The 12,899-nt window shown below is 38.4% G+C and overlaps 1 protein-coding gene across 1 annotated transcript; it reads right to left on the bottom strand.

Annotated features, from left to right (window-relative positions):
- Positions 1–7,494: 7,494 nt before the first annotated feature.
- Positions 7,495–9,922, bottom strand: LOC106324930. The gene is made up of 10 exons (XM_013762935.1): positions 9,667–9,922; positions 9,412–9,507; positions 8,805–8,889; positions 8,563–8,684; positions 8,429–8,453; positions 8,265–8,348; positions 8,167–8,196; positions 7,985–8,087; positions 7,829–7,898; positions 7,495–7,720 (listed from the first exon to the last, which is right to left on the bottom strand). Exons 1-9 carry the CDS (start codon positions 9,760–9,762, stop codon positions 7,835–7,837), a joined length of 705 nt encoding a protein of 234 aa, XP_013618389.1. The 5' UTR covers positions 9,763–9,922; the 3' UTR covers positions 7,495–7,720; positions 7,829–7,834.
- Between the last annotated feature and the right edge of the window lie 2,977 nt (positions 9,923–12,899).

Here is a 12,899-nt window from a genome sequence, read left to right as displayed (position 1 = left end):
ACGGCACGACAATATTAAACTGCTTTCTTTTCACAAATCTGTAACGAAACAAAATCCGACATATTAATAAATATAGTTCTTTGACATCGCAGTTCGAGCATATCAGATTTCCTATATCTACAAATCGCAAAACTATGACAGTCGACCAAAAACCAAAACCCTGATCAAGTCTTCGGTTGCGGCCAACTCCGCCAACGAGCGCGACGAAACTAGCAAACAAAATCTTTTGTTACAACAAAACCATGGATAAAAGTATCTACAACAAATCGACTCACGGCTCCAAAAGTTCGGCCTCGCATAAACATAAAAATAACAGCAAACAAACCGGGACTCATGACCCCCTCTTTATTAAATAATAATAAATAAAGCAACAAAAAGGAAAAAGGAAAAACAGAAACAGAAAATCCCTAAGGCTACTCTCCGATGCCGAATTCACCATCCTCGAACTGACCACCCGAGCACTTCGTCACATCGTCACATCGTCAAATCGTCACATCGTCCGCCGTAGAAAGAACCTTAGCAAAGAAATCTTCTGGTAGTTCCTCCAAAATGTGAGGCAGATCGAGATTCCCAACGGAGAAATCCGAAACCGCCATCACATCGAGCTCGGACCCGAGCTTGACCTCCTTCGTTCAAAGTCGCAACAACTCGTCCGAAGCCAGAAGATTGTTGTTCATGATTTCCTTCAAGAGATCTATATTTGCCATGACCTCCCTAAGACGAGCTTCACAATCAGTTGCGGCCTTCTTCTTCTCCCACTTCTCCTTCATAGATACCAACACATCCAAGTAGCTGTCCGCCAGAGCCTTTTTAGCGTCATAAGTTGTGCGAGGAAGGTCATCAGAGAACTTATTAGCAGGGGATTCAACCTTCGCTTCCAAAAAGGAAACTTGTTCGAGAGCCGATTTCCTCTCGTTACACACAACTCGCAGACGAGCTTCGAGCGAAACAACCTGATTCCCCAATTTCTCAGCAGCGGCCAGTTGAGCGGCATTGGCACGCTCTCGATCTTGAGTCATCTTCAGACCAAGCTTTAGCTCTCGAACGATCTTCTTTATCTCGTAAAGCTCGTCAGAGCGCGGGACGTCTTGCAGGCGCTTTTCCAAAGTCGCTGCGAACTCGTTGTTAGCCTCCATGACCTGGAACATAGCAAATCAGCACAGATAAAATGAACCAAAGATTCAACAAGGATCGAGTGTCAAAAAGAATGACTGTAGCATGAGCCACAACCATCTTCACATAAGCCTCGTGTTCCGTCATATTTCGCCAAGAAGGAAACGGACACCCAGCAGGTTTGAAATGCCTCACCAAGTGAGCAACACTGTCCGGGTCTTCCGTAATAGGGCAATCCTTGGAGTGTGAGAACTGCCAATGAAACTGTTTAGCAACAGCCGCTACACCCGAAACACCGAGACGATGGTCCGAACCATTCGTTTTCGCCTTCTTCGGGGGGCGGTCACGCCTCTCAGAACCTGTTGGGCTACTCGACTTAACACGAGCAACAGATTTTTCACCCTCGCCTCTTGGGCTGAAGTCCGCAGAAGTCGGGTCTCCTCACAAAGAACTTCTGAGCGCTTCGCTCACGTCTCTGGATCGAATGCGTTCCGCATTAGGATTACCAGTTCGAGTTCGCACCCTATCAGAGTCGCGAGGGTTTGATCTTCTTGAAGCCATGTTCCTTTGACAAGCAAAACCGAAATTAAACGAAACACTATGGTAAATCCTAAAACAAAGTGAATCTTTATAAGGATCAAGGTCTCGCCGTATCTCAACGACCCAAACAAAGAGAATCTCGAAGGCTAAGGAAACGAAGATATCCCGAAACATTATGCTTATCCATTCAGAATATCCAAGATATCACGATCAAAGATCGCGGAAAACAAAAAGATATTAAACAAAAAAAAAGAAAAAAAACTTAACTAGAAGCGGAATCATCGGGGACAGACGACCCCCCGACTTGATCCACTGAATCGTCGGAGACTTGAGGAAGATCGAGCTCGGAGATCGACCAATCCGACACGGCAGCTGAAGCAACGTGATCCTCACAATCTCCTTCCATCTCCTTTAAACGAGCAAGCTCTGCGTCCAGAGTCAGACCCCCATCCTTGAGCTCGTTCAGAAGATCGATGTTGGCGATCACTTCGTGCAGCTGAATCTCAGCAAACACTCCCTTTTTCTTGCTCGTCCAGTTATCCTTCAAGGATTCAAGGATTTTTCAATACCGAGTCGTGATATCACGACGAGCAACGCGAGAAGCACGACGAATGTTCCGATCTCTCTCGACCTCGAGCGCTGCGATTCTTGCCTTCGGCATCCTTCTTCCCTTCTCGCTTGATGGCTTCGAGCTCCTTCGAAAGGCTCTTGATCTCGGAACCAATACTCTCGATTTCCTTGTCGTTCCGAGAAGCCACGACGTGATATCCATCACCACAACGTATTCATTGAAAGCTTACATCACCTGAGAAGAAGTCATGATAAGCAAATAAGAACCTCGAAGCAAATTTTCAAGGAAAAGAAGGTGGGAAACGAACCTTAGAGCTCGCCACCGCAACCTTGGCGTAAGCTTCCTTCTCGGCTAAGGAAGCAAGAGATGGAAGACGGCAGCCTGCAGACCTCATGCGACCAGCGAGGGAAATTAGGTCACCTTGGGCTGCAAACAAAGAACCATCTCCCTCAGGAACAAACCTAGGATGAGATGGGCTGGGCAAGGCACCCTTCGACGACCGGTTTCGCTTGCGAGTCGCCTCAACGGTATCGTCCTCTGAGCCAGTGCTCAACGAGACAGGAGATCGTCTCTCTTCCAAAGCGTTCTCATCGTCGGAGTCGTGAATCAAAATCCAGGAAGATTTTCCAGAAGCTCGGCCCCTCGATGCAGACCCGGAGGTGCGGAATGACGACCTCCTCACCAGCTGTCTAGTTAATCGATCCGAACACTGGGCCTGAACAGAAGGAGTCGCTATGACTTCCTATGAGTGTTCGGCCTCATCCTCAGAACCCCCAACAAGAGGGGCCCTGTTGATCCCCTCCGGCATAGTAAAGACGGTTCGAAACCGAGTTTGGTCGAACGAAGACCAGTTCAAACGACCTCTCCGAAGAATCCCGATCCAATCACGAATCCCTTCTTACATCGAAGAGCTTCCGGAAGGAGCTGAATCGATCAAAGAAAAATGAAAAGTTGAGTCACCTATTTCCCAAAGATAAAAATCGACACATAGACAAAAGAAAACTAACCGATATTCTGGGTCCAACTCTGAGGTAGCCGAGAGAAGTCAAATTCACCCATAGATGCTCGATCCATCTTGAAAACGAAAATTTGTTCGCGCCACATCTCATCGCGATAGGGGATGTCCTCGATGACGTGGTGACCTGGGCGCGGAGACACAAGGAAGGTACCAGGGTTCTGCTGGTTCTGCTTCACCAGAACGAGCTACCAGAACTCACTAAGGCCAAAAGAAAGACTTTCCTCCCTAGCCCTAACCAAGAAGGCGATAAGATACCTAAGAAAGTTCGGGAGGATCTGAGTAAGCGATAACCCAAGCTCCGCCAGAATCTCAAGTATCGGCTCCGGGACTGGGAAGATAAGACCACAGGAGTGAAAGAAAGAAAGATAGGCTCCTCAATAACCTTCCCGTACAGTTTCGGGAGTCTCAGTTGCACCGGCCAAATCGAGAACGACGGCGCGATCAACCCCGTACGTCTTATAAAGATCCTCGAGATCATCGGTTGCTGTCGTCGGACAAGGGAAACTGAACGATGAAGACATCTCAAGCTCGGTGATCGGGAAATTTTAAGAGCATAAGTAAAACGAAAGATGCAAAAAGGAATTGAGGTGGAAACGTAAAACCTCACGTATTTATAACCATCCTAACGGCTCTATCATCATCCCCGAGAAAGATAATGATGACCTAGGTTTTGCCCTAGCGGCAGCTGATATAGCCGTTACGCGTTTTTAAAAAAAAGAGGAAAAGAGAGAATGAAATTTACGCGCCAAACAACGGTTTTCTGAGAACCATCAAACAAAAATTGCATCGGTTATCAAACGACAAAACCCGAATTTATAACTAACCTCCTCTTTATTCTTTTCGATCAAATCAAAAGAGACTGGGGGACAAATATTGGACCCAATTTCGGTCAGTACATTAATGGGCTACGATCAAAGATATGGGCCGTAAGGAACTGAAGCCCATAGCAAACATATCGAGCTCGAAAACAAAGACTCCGAGGTCCCGGAGATCGCGGAGTAGTCCCGGAGATCGCGGAGAAGTTACGAAGATCACGAAGTCGGCTTACTATAATGAAGGGAGAAGAGACACGGAGAGGGACACGTTGAAAACCCTAGATAGAGCTACACACTTACATCGACCTTGTTCTCATCCCAATTTTAGATTCTTTTTTGACGGATCTCATTTGTATCACTTGATCTAGTTCAGCTCATTGTATTCGATCTTATTCATCCATAAAGTCTATTTTTACCTACTGGAAACTGTTTAACATCGTTGTATTTTAAAGATATCGTTGCCTACATCATTTGTCTTCCCTAGATCAAACGACGATCACTATCAAATACTTAGTGTAGATTTTAGGTTCTACAAGTATGTCCCATGTAATCCTTTTTAAAATATGTTACATGCGATTTAGAAATTAAAACCCTTTTGGTTTTGGTGTTTTGGTTCTACCAATTCAGGTATTTACAAAGTTTGATTTCGTTTCAGTTGAGTTAATTTGGTTTTTGGTTTAGTTCAGTAGTGAAGTTGGGTACGGTTAATATGCAAAAACAATTGGGTCTAATTCAGTTCCGTTCGATTTTGGTTTTCCGGTAATTACCGATTTATAGATAAAAATATCGGATATTTTGAGTTTTCAGTTTAAAATTCGAGTAACTCAAGTTGTTCGGATAAAAATATCTGATACTTCGGATAATTTTTAATATTTTAATACAAAATATTCGGGTAATTTGGTTTATAAATAGTATGTTTAGGATATTTGGTTATTTAGAAATTAAATATAATTAATAGTTTAAGCATATAATTTGTATTTTAAAAATTCAAATATCCATTTGATTCTCAGTTTGGTTTTACTTTTTTTTGGTTTTGAAGATATATGATATGCACAGTTATTTATGAAATTCATTTCAATTTTGATTTTGTATTTTTCATTTTGGTATGGTTTGGTTCGGCGTTCTGGATAAATATATCCAAATCTATACACTATCTTATATGGAAATTTATTTAAAATTTATTTAATTTCAAAAACAAACTCACGCTTTCTAAGCGCGGGTCAAAATCTAGTGTCCTATTAAAAATGATGACATGGATAAATTATGACATTGCTTAACTCAATTATGACATAAAGTTCAATTATAGAAATTTAAATATAAAAAAATAAATACATGGTAGTTACTATAATTAAAAAAATTATAAGCAAAATAACTTAAATCTTAGATAAAGTATGTTATAAACTTACACACTAAACAAGTTAATAAAAATAAAAATAAAAATATTCATTTATTTTATAAGTACTTTATATATTTTCAATGTTTCTAATTAGAAACATTTATATATGGTAAAATTGTAATAAAATATTGTGTCCCTACCATATTTTTATAAATAATATAATATTTCTTTTTAGAAGTTATTATATGATGTTAAGATTATTTTAAGATTATTTATTTATTATAGATATTTACATTTTGACATGATTTTTAGATTAAAAATAATTTACCTAATATAAAGAGTAATTGTCAAAAATACCACATTCATAGTATCATTTTTCATGTTTACATTAACTACTTTTACCTTCACCTTTAATGAAGGGTAAAAGACATTTACAACCATAGAGTTAATTAATCTAGATTTAGGGTTTATAGTTGAGGGGTGGACTAGGGTTTTTCGATTTTTAAAAAGAATTAAAAAAAATAGTTCAAAAATTATAGAAAAGTTCGGATTTGAAAATGTATAATTCAAAAACATAAAACACAAAAGATTCAAAGAAATTCATTTTTTTTCTTTTTTTTTCTTTTTTTTATATTTTTTATTTAAATATTTTTTATATATATATATAGAACAATGATATAAGAGTTTTTTACCACTTAATAAAAAATGTAGTTTTGAAAATGTCTCTTTAATAGTGGTAAACAGGAATAATGATACCAAAAAAGTGGTAAATATGAAAATTCTCCAAATATAAATTAGATATGATACTGTTAACATACAATACGACTATATATCAATAATTTTGAGAAACAAAATTGCTTTTTATCTTATGTGGGGGTTCCATCTTAAATTCATTTTAAATATTAAAAAGGTTAAACAAACTAAAAAAAGTTATAACTGTTCAATCAAAAAATAATCAGTTATATTTATAAATACGTAATAATATCAATTAGTTCAGAATAATTTAAAGTATGCTCAAATATAATATAAATTATAATATAAATAAGTAAGTATGCAAGTTAAAGTAAATTCAGACATAAATATAATACTCACAGTTGTCTCAAACTCGTAGTCATGCTTGTGATTGTTTTTCAGACAATCCTTGTAATGATTTTTTTCTACAAAAAAATTACAATAGCTTTAAGTTACATATTCATTTTTAAGTTATGTCTAAATTGATTTTTAATTTGTGTTTTAAAACACTAACCAATATAAGCTATAATTCAAAATAGCTAAACACATACACAGTAGCTTTCTATTGTTTATCTAAAGTTGAATTTTTTTTAGTTGATCAGCTATAACCTTTAAAATTAATGATATGTAGTCATATTTTATATTATTAAAATCATTTAATTTATATTTGATAAATTATTTTTAAAAACATATAAATCTAAAGTTTAGGTAAGCTGTTTTAATCTTTACCTTTGAAACTGAAACCAATCAAATAACGTATTTTCGTTACCAAGCTATTCTAGATTCGTCGATTCGTCGAAAGTTAACCGCTAAATATTCACTAATAGATTTAATAGTTGATTTTCAACGGGTTTAAAATGATTTGCTCAATGAAAGTATAAGATTATTCGTGTGTAGCTAAAAGTTGATGACTGAAATGACGCATAGTGAATTTTAAATTTGAAAGTTAAGAGATTATTATGACGTTTCCCCGTTTTTTTCACGAAGTTCACTATATATTTTTGAAAACTAAAATTACATACATTTTCGGAAGAGGTCGTATTCCAGCTTTGAATATTTTCTAGAAAGAAAAGCTTTACCTAAATTAGTCAATAGACTTTCATTGTATTACAAAGACCAAAACAAAGGATACGTACTATTCAGCATACTCCAGATTATGAAAAGAATTCAAACTTTTATTAACACTGCATTTGCATAAGCACATTGAGTCAGTATGTAATGGAACAAGGTGATGCTTAAAAGGTTATAAATGGATTTCACCAAGCTTGATAGATTTTTTTTTCAAGGTTTTTTTCTTCTAAACTAAAAAGTTATATATATATATATATTTATCCTTTTTAAGCTTCAAACATTTTCAAGATGGAGAAGCTTAACCAGAAGTCAAAGTACCTCTTTAAACGATGTATCCAACAGACCAATCAATGAGTTGTATTCAATATACGTCAAACTAAAATAAGAATACAAACTTTTCAAATAAACTTTCAATCAAATGTAAATCCCAACACACACAAAGGGATCTTAAAGAATCAAACTATTGTTAACTGCGCACTGATGATAGAAAAGAATCTCTGCATTTCACCACGAAGAATCTGAACCTGAAGAGACACCAAGAGGTTCACAAAAGATTAATCAGAATTCAAAAGCCAAAAGGATATGAATTCAACGTTCATAACAAAAACAAGAAAGCCAAACCAAAAGAACACCTTTCTCTATGATAGGATCACAAGCCCGAGATACAGCGACGCGCAAAGAAACATAAATGATATCATTCCCCTGAATATCAAAAACCAAATGGTCAGAAAAGAAGACGCCTTTCAGTTTCACTATTGTGTAATGAATTGGGACTAAAAAAATCTAACCAAATGACACCCCAGCCACAACCAGTGCAGCAAGGACAGATCTCTGCAAACTTCTCAGCATCGCTTGAGTGGACTCTCCGTGATATCAGATCATCATAGATATCTAATTTTCCATTGCAGCCAAAAGAAAATAAGAATTTTTTTATACTTGTTCATAAAATGAGAGAAAAAGTAACACATACCGTAAACTGAGAATAAGCTGTTCATCACACCTGCAATGTGAATCCGGTTTTTAATTTAAAGATGAAACTGAATGATGGAACTTTAATAGAGAGCTTACCAATAAAGAGAATGACATAACGGAGTATTTTGACAGTAGTTAACTCTTGTAGAACCCAAATGATAGCGAGGAAAACTATGAAACCTGAGAAACGTTTTCATTTACTGTTAGAAGTTTTTTGACCAACAAGAAGATGTAATGAGAGGAATCATGAGATAACACACCTATACAAAGACCACGAAGCGTCCACTGTCAAGATTGAAAAATTTGGATCTCATTTGTTTGATGTTAATGTCTCAAAGGAGATAAAAAAAAAAAAAAACTGTTGGATAAGAGAGAAAAAGAGTTGACGTCTTACGTTCTTGGCAATGAAGAGGACGATGAATAAAGCAAGACCCAGACCACCAGCAGCTATTCTAGCTGTAAGCAGATTGGTAGATGAAAGAATCAAAGCCATTCCCCAAAATGATGAGCCAAGATCTACAAAGCCAATTCAACAGAAACAAAAAAAGTTAAAATACTTTTAACCCATCAACAAAAAGTTGGACTCTGTTGTTGTTAATTTGTATAGAGGAGATAGATAGATAGATTGTGGATTACAGCCAGCAGGTAAGATGAGCCAATAAATGCCACCACGGGTTGTTGTGGAACCTCCTTCATTTGCATTCACCTCCATCCCCTCTACCTATTGGTTCAAGAAGGAGATGGTTGTATTCAAACACATGGCACTATGCAAATTAATATCTCAATTACATACAAGAAAATATACACCCTCCCTAAACAGTCGGCGGCAGGGACATGTTTATAAACGCAGCCCTGAATAACAGCTCTCGCAAGAGCTATATATAATCTGTTTTATCCAGTCCAAGGGTAGTTACAGTAGACCTACTACATCTATGGCTTGAGTAGCTGAACTTGTGTAAGTAGTAGACTAACTGTGTGTCTTAGCTTCTTAAACTAATGAAAAAGCTGGTAGTATTTAGATATCATATACAAATCTGATGAAGCAGGGATAAAACAATGTTTGAGTTCAAGGAACCTAAAACTAGTCTGAGTGGCCTAAAGCATATAATTTTTCATGATTGCAGACTGAATCAAGATACCAATTAATATGATTCGTGCTAAACAGTCATAGAACGCTGAAACATAATTGCTCTCAAAGTGGATCACTAGTCAAGAGAGAGAGAGAGAGAGGCAGCTTGCTTACATCTCCACAAGTAAGCTTGCAAGCAACAGCATGACTTGCTTCGTGAAGAAACACAGTGATCAGTTTAAACGGAGTTAAAAGAAATGTCCTCCACAACTGCACACAAAAAAAAAGGCACAAACTTTGAATCAAATTATTACAAGTCAACAAACATTATAATCGGACAACTAGATTGCATGATTCGGATCTTCTTCAGTTGCATCGAAGAAAAGGTTCAGATTCTTTACGATGGAGAAGAAAAAAAAAGGAACTGACCAGAAGGATAACGACGGTGAAGATTCCGATGGTGATGAGGAACGCGTTCTGGTTTCGGTTACAGCAACCCCTCAGTTCCCAGTTCGGCGTAACCATCTTTCAAGTCTCAACTCAACTCCGGTTTCTTTCTTTCTTCTTTTCTTTTCGGAATCTGAAGAGTGATTGGGGAAAATTGGACGATTTTGATTGGTTTGGCTGTTGTTGTTTTTTTTTGAAATATGTTTTCTTTTCTTTTCTAATTTTCTTCTTCGATTAGGTGACAACATCGATGACCAACAATGACCAAATCACGCGTTTAATTTTCCTATTTTTCTGTCGCGATAACGCGTATTTTTTTTTATTTAATTCATTTTCTAACAATTCTAAAGTTTTTTAGAGGCTTGTGTTCTTTGTTCTACTGGTACTGAAACTCACCACCATCTATTCTTCGAATGTACCTACTCCTCCTCTGTTTGGCTTTACTTTGCTTCTCAAATCCGATCATTCCCTCCGATGGATTTGCACTCTGCGGCTGCATGGATTCTTAGCAACCAGCAACAAACATCCGCCCAAGCGGCAACCATTCTCAAGATTATCTTCAAGTATCCATCTATCTCCTTTGGAAGGAGAGAAATGCAAGGATCTTCACGGGTATATCTACTTCAGCCGAAGGTCTCAAGCACAGCATTGCCGGTTAGTTCGCAACCGGCTCTTGTCCTTTCCAGCCACATCTGCCACTCCTGCCTATCTTCTCCAGTTCTACTTCTCTTATATTAGGCCCTCTCAAGGGGGTTCCAGCTCGTATTGGGTTGTTGGTGTTTCTTTCTTTTTTTGTTGGAATAAATTGCTTGCAACATTGTAATCTTTTAAAAAATTGAAAATGGTATAAATTTTAACATTTTACCAAAAAAAAAAAATTTCTAAAGTTTTTTTTTTGTTATTTAAATTAACGAATTTGCTTCTTGGCATCAAACAAACTTTCTGATGGAGGGCATGAACAAGATATCAGTTCGATAACTCTAGAGACCTGCTTCTTGAAGAAGATGAATTTAATCGAATCTCTTTCAAGACTTTTCGAACAAGATGAATTGAATTAAATCTCTTTCAAGGTATAAAACACAAAGCTAGTTTATCAGAAGCGTGTCTTACAAAATCCATAAGAGAGTTCATTATATAGAACTCTTAAACCGTCATTAAAATCCTTAACCTAAATAGAAAAGGCAAAACACAAACCCTAAGTTAAAAAGAAATAACTAAAACGGAAACTTATCGTTGAAGCAACTAGGATGCTGTTGCATCAAGTCCCCCGGGGTGAAGAGGATTTGTCTGCGAATCTTAAGGGACGTCCGGCGGAAAATATCGGGACAGGTACTTGACATTGAAAACATCAGAAGTAGTGATATCCGAAGGAAGGCATAGTCGATAGGCGTTGTCATTTATACGTTCAAGAACTTCCGCCGGGCCGATCTTCTTTGCCTTGAGTTTATCATACGCATGTGCTGGCATGCGGTCGCGAGTCAAAACCACCCAGACAAGATCGCCTCCGTTAAAGACAAGCCGTCGACGATGTGCATCAGCTGCAATTTTATACTTTGACACCACAGTTTCGAAGTTGGCTTTAGTTTGAGCATGCGTCTCCACAAGCTGTTCCATGAATGTCTCTGCGTCTCCATGAAGACACTGGCGGTCGGGTAAGGTAGATAGATCAGTGGGCGCAAGAGGAACCAAACTGTAAACGATCTGAAACGGAATGAAGCGAGTACTCCGGTTAACAGCATGGTTATGACCAAACTCTGCTTGAGGCAACTTTGAATCCCACGATTTGATTGAAGTTCGCACCAGGCTGCGCAAAATATTACCAAGCGTACGATTAGTAACTTCGGTCTGTCCATCGGTTTGAGGATGATAAGCAGAACTCATATCGAGGCTCGTATCCAGTAATTTCCATAAGGAACGCCAAAAAGGACCAAGGAAACGGGAATCTCTATCTGACACAATCGACAATGGTAACCCGTGCAAGCGATAGATCTCGCGGAAAAATAATGTAGCGATTTGGACATCATCAGTTGTACGCTTACAAGGTATAAAGTGGACCATCTTGGAGAAACGATCGACGACAACAAAAATTGAGTCGAATCCCTTTTGAGTTTGTGGTAAACCCATCACAAAATCCATACTAATATCAGTCCACGGCTGTGTCGGTATAGGTAACGAAATATATAAGCTTGCGTTTGAAGCTTGACCTTTAGAGGTTTGACAAATCACACAACGCTCCACAAATCGTTCAACATCCCGGCGAAGAAAAGGCCAGACATACGAAGCTAAGAGAAATTGAAGCGTGCGATCTCGCCTGATGTGTCCCTCGTTGTGAAGTTCTGAAATAAGTTGTAAACGAAGACTGCATTCCGGTATACATAATCGGTTGTTGCGAAAGAGGAATCCATCTTGTATGGCATAGGTCGTTGAAGATCCTGCTAACGCGGCAGTCCATATCGAACCAAAGAATGGGTCGGAAGGATACATGTCTGCAAAAGTGTTAAACCCTGGAATGGACACGAGAAGAACCGCGAGTAAACTGTGTCGTCGGCTTAGAGCATCTGCAACTCGATTACTTTCACCAGACGTATGTTTGATGACGAAAGAAATTTTTTTGCAGAAAAGTGATCCAAGACGCATGTTGAGAAGAAACTTTGTCTTGAGTGATGAGATGTTTTAATGCATTGTGATCTGTATAAAGGACGAATTCTTTGTGAAACAAGTAATGGCGCCAATGTTTGATTGCTTAAACAATAGCGTAGAATTCAATATCATTCATGCTGTAGCGAAAACGGGCACCCCATATCTTCTCACTAAAGAAAGTGATAGGTCTACCCTTTTGGCCAAGGACCGTGCCAATTCCGGTTTTAGAGGAGTCACAATGTAACTCAAAACTCGTAGTGAAATCCGGGAGAGCTAGGATATGAGCCGAGCTAAGTTTCTCTTTGATAATGTTGAATGCCATTGTTGCAGCCGACGTCCATTGGAAAGATCCCTCGCGGATGCAATTGGTTAGAGGACCCATGATCGCACTAAATTGAGGAACAAAACGGCGATAGAACGAAGCAAGGCCATGGAAACTCCAAGCTTCATAAATTGTCTTTGGTTCCGACCAGGACTTGATAGCGGAGACTTTACCCGGGTCAACTTCAAGATCGTTTTCTGAAACGATGTAACCGAGAAAGTGAACTTGAGGGAGACCAAAAGCACACTTCTTG

The sequence above is a fragment of the Brassica oleracea genome, chromosome C2 (assembly GCF_000695525.1).
Source record: "Brassica oleracea var. oleracea cultivar TO1000 chromosome C2, BOL, whole genome shotgun sequence".
NCBI lineage: Eukaryota > Viridiplantae > Streptophyta > Magnoliopsida > Brassicales > Brassicaceae > Brassica > Brassica oleracea.
The sequence above is the reverse complement of the archived record's forward strand: the minus strand, read 5'-3'. Positions and strand labels throughout refer to the sequence as shown.

What these genes read in the sequence shown, in the direction of transcription:
- LOC106324930 (XM_013762935.1), bottom strand. Translation starts at nt 9,762, where the DNA reads ATGGTTACGCCGAACTGGGAACTGAGGGGTTGCTGTAACCGAAACCAG. An exon ending in GCTCATCTTACCTGCTGGCT is followed by an intron (nt 8,685 to 8,804) that starts GTAATCCACAAT and finishes TTGGCTTTGTAG; the next exon opens with ATCTTGGCTCATCATTTTGG. An exon ending in CAGCTTATTCTCAGTTTACG is followed by an intron (nt 8,088 to 8,166) that starts GTATGTGTTACT and finishes ATGGAAAATTAG; the next exon opens with ATATCTATGATGATCTGATA.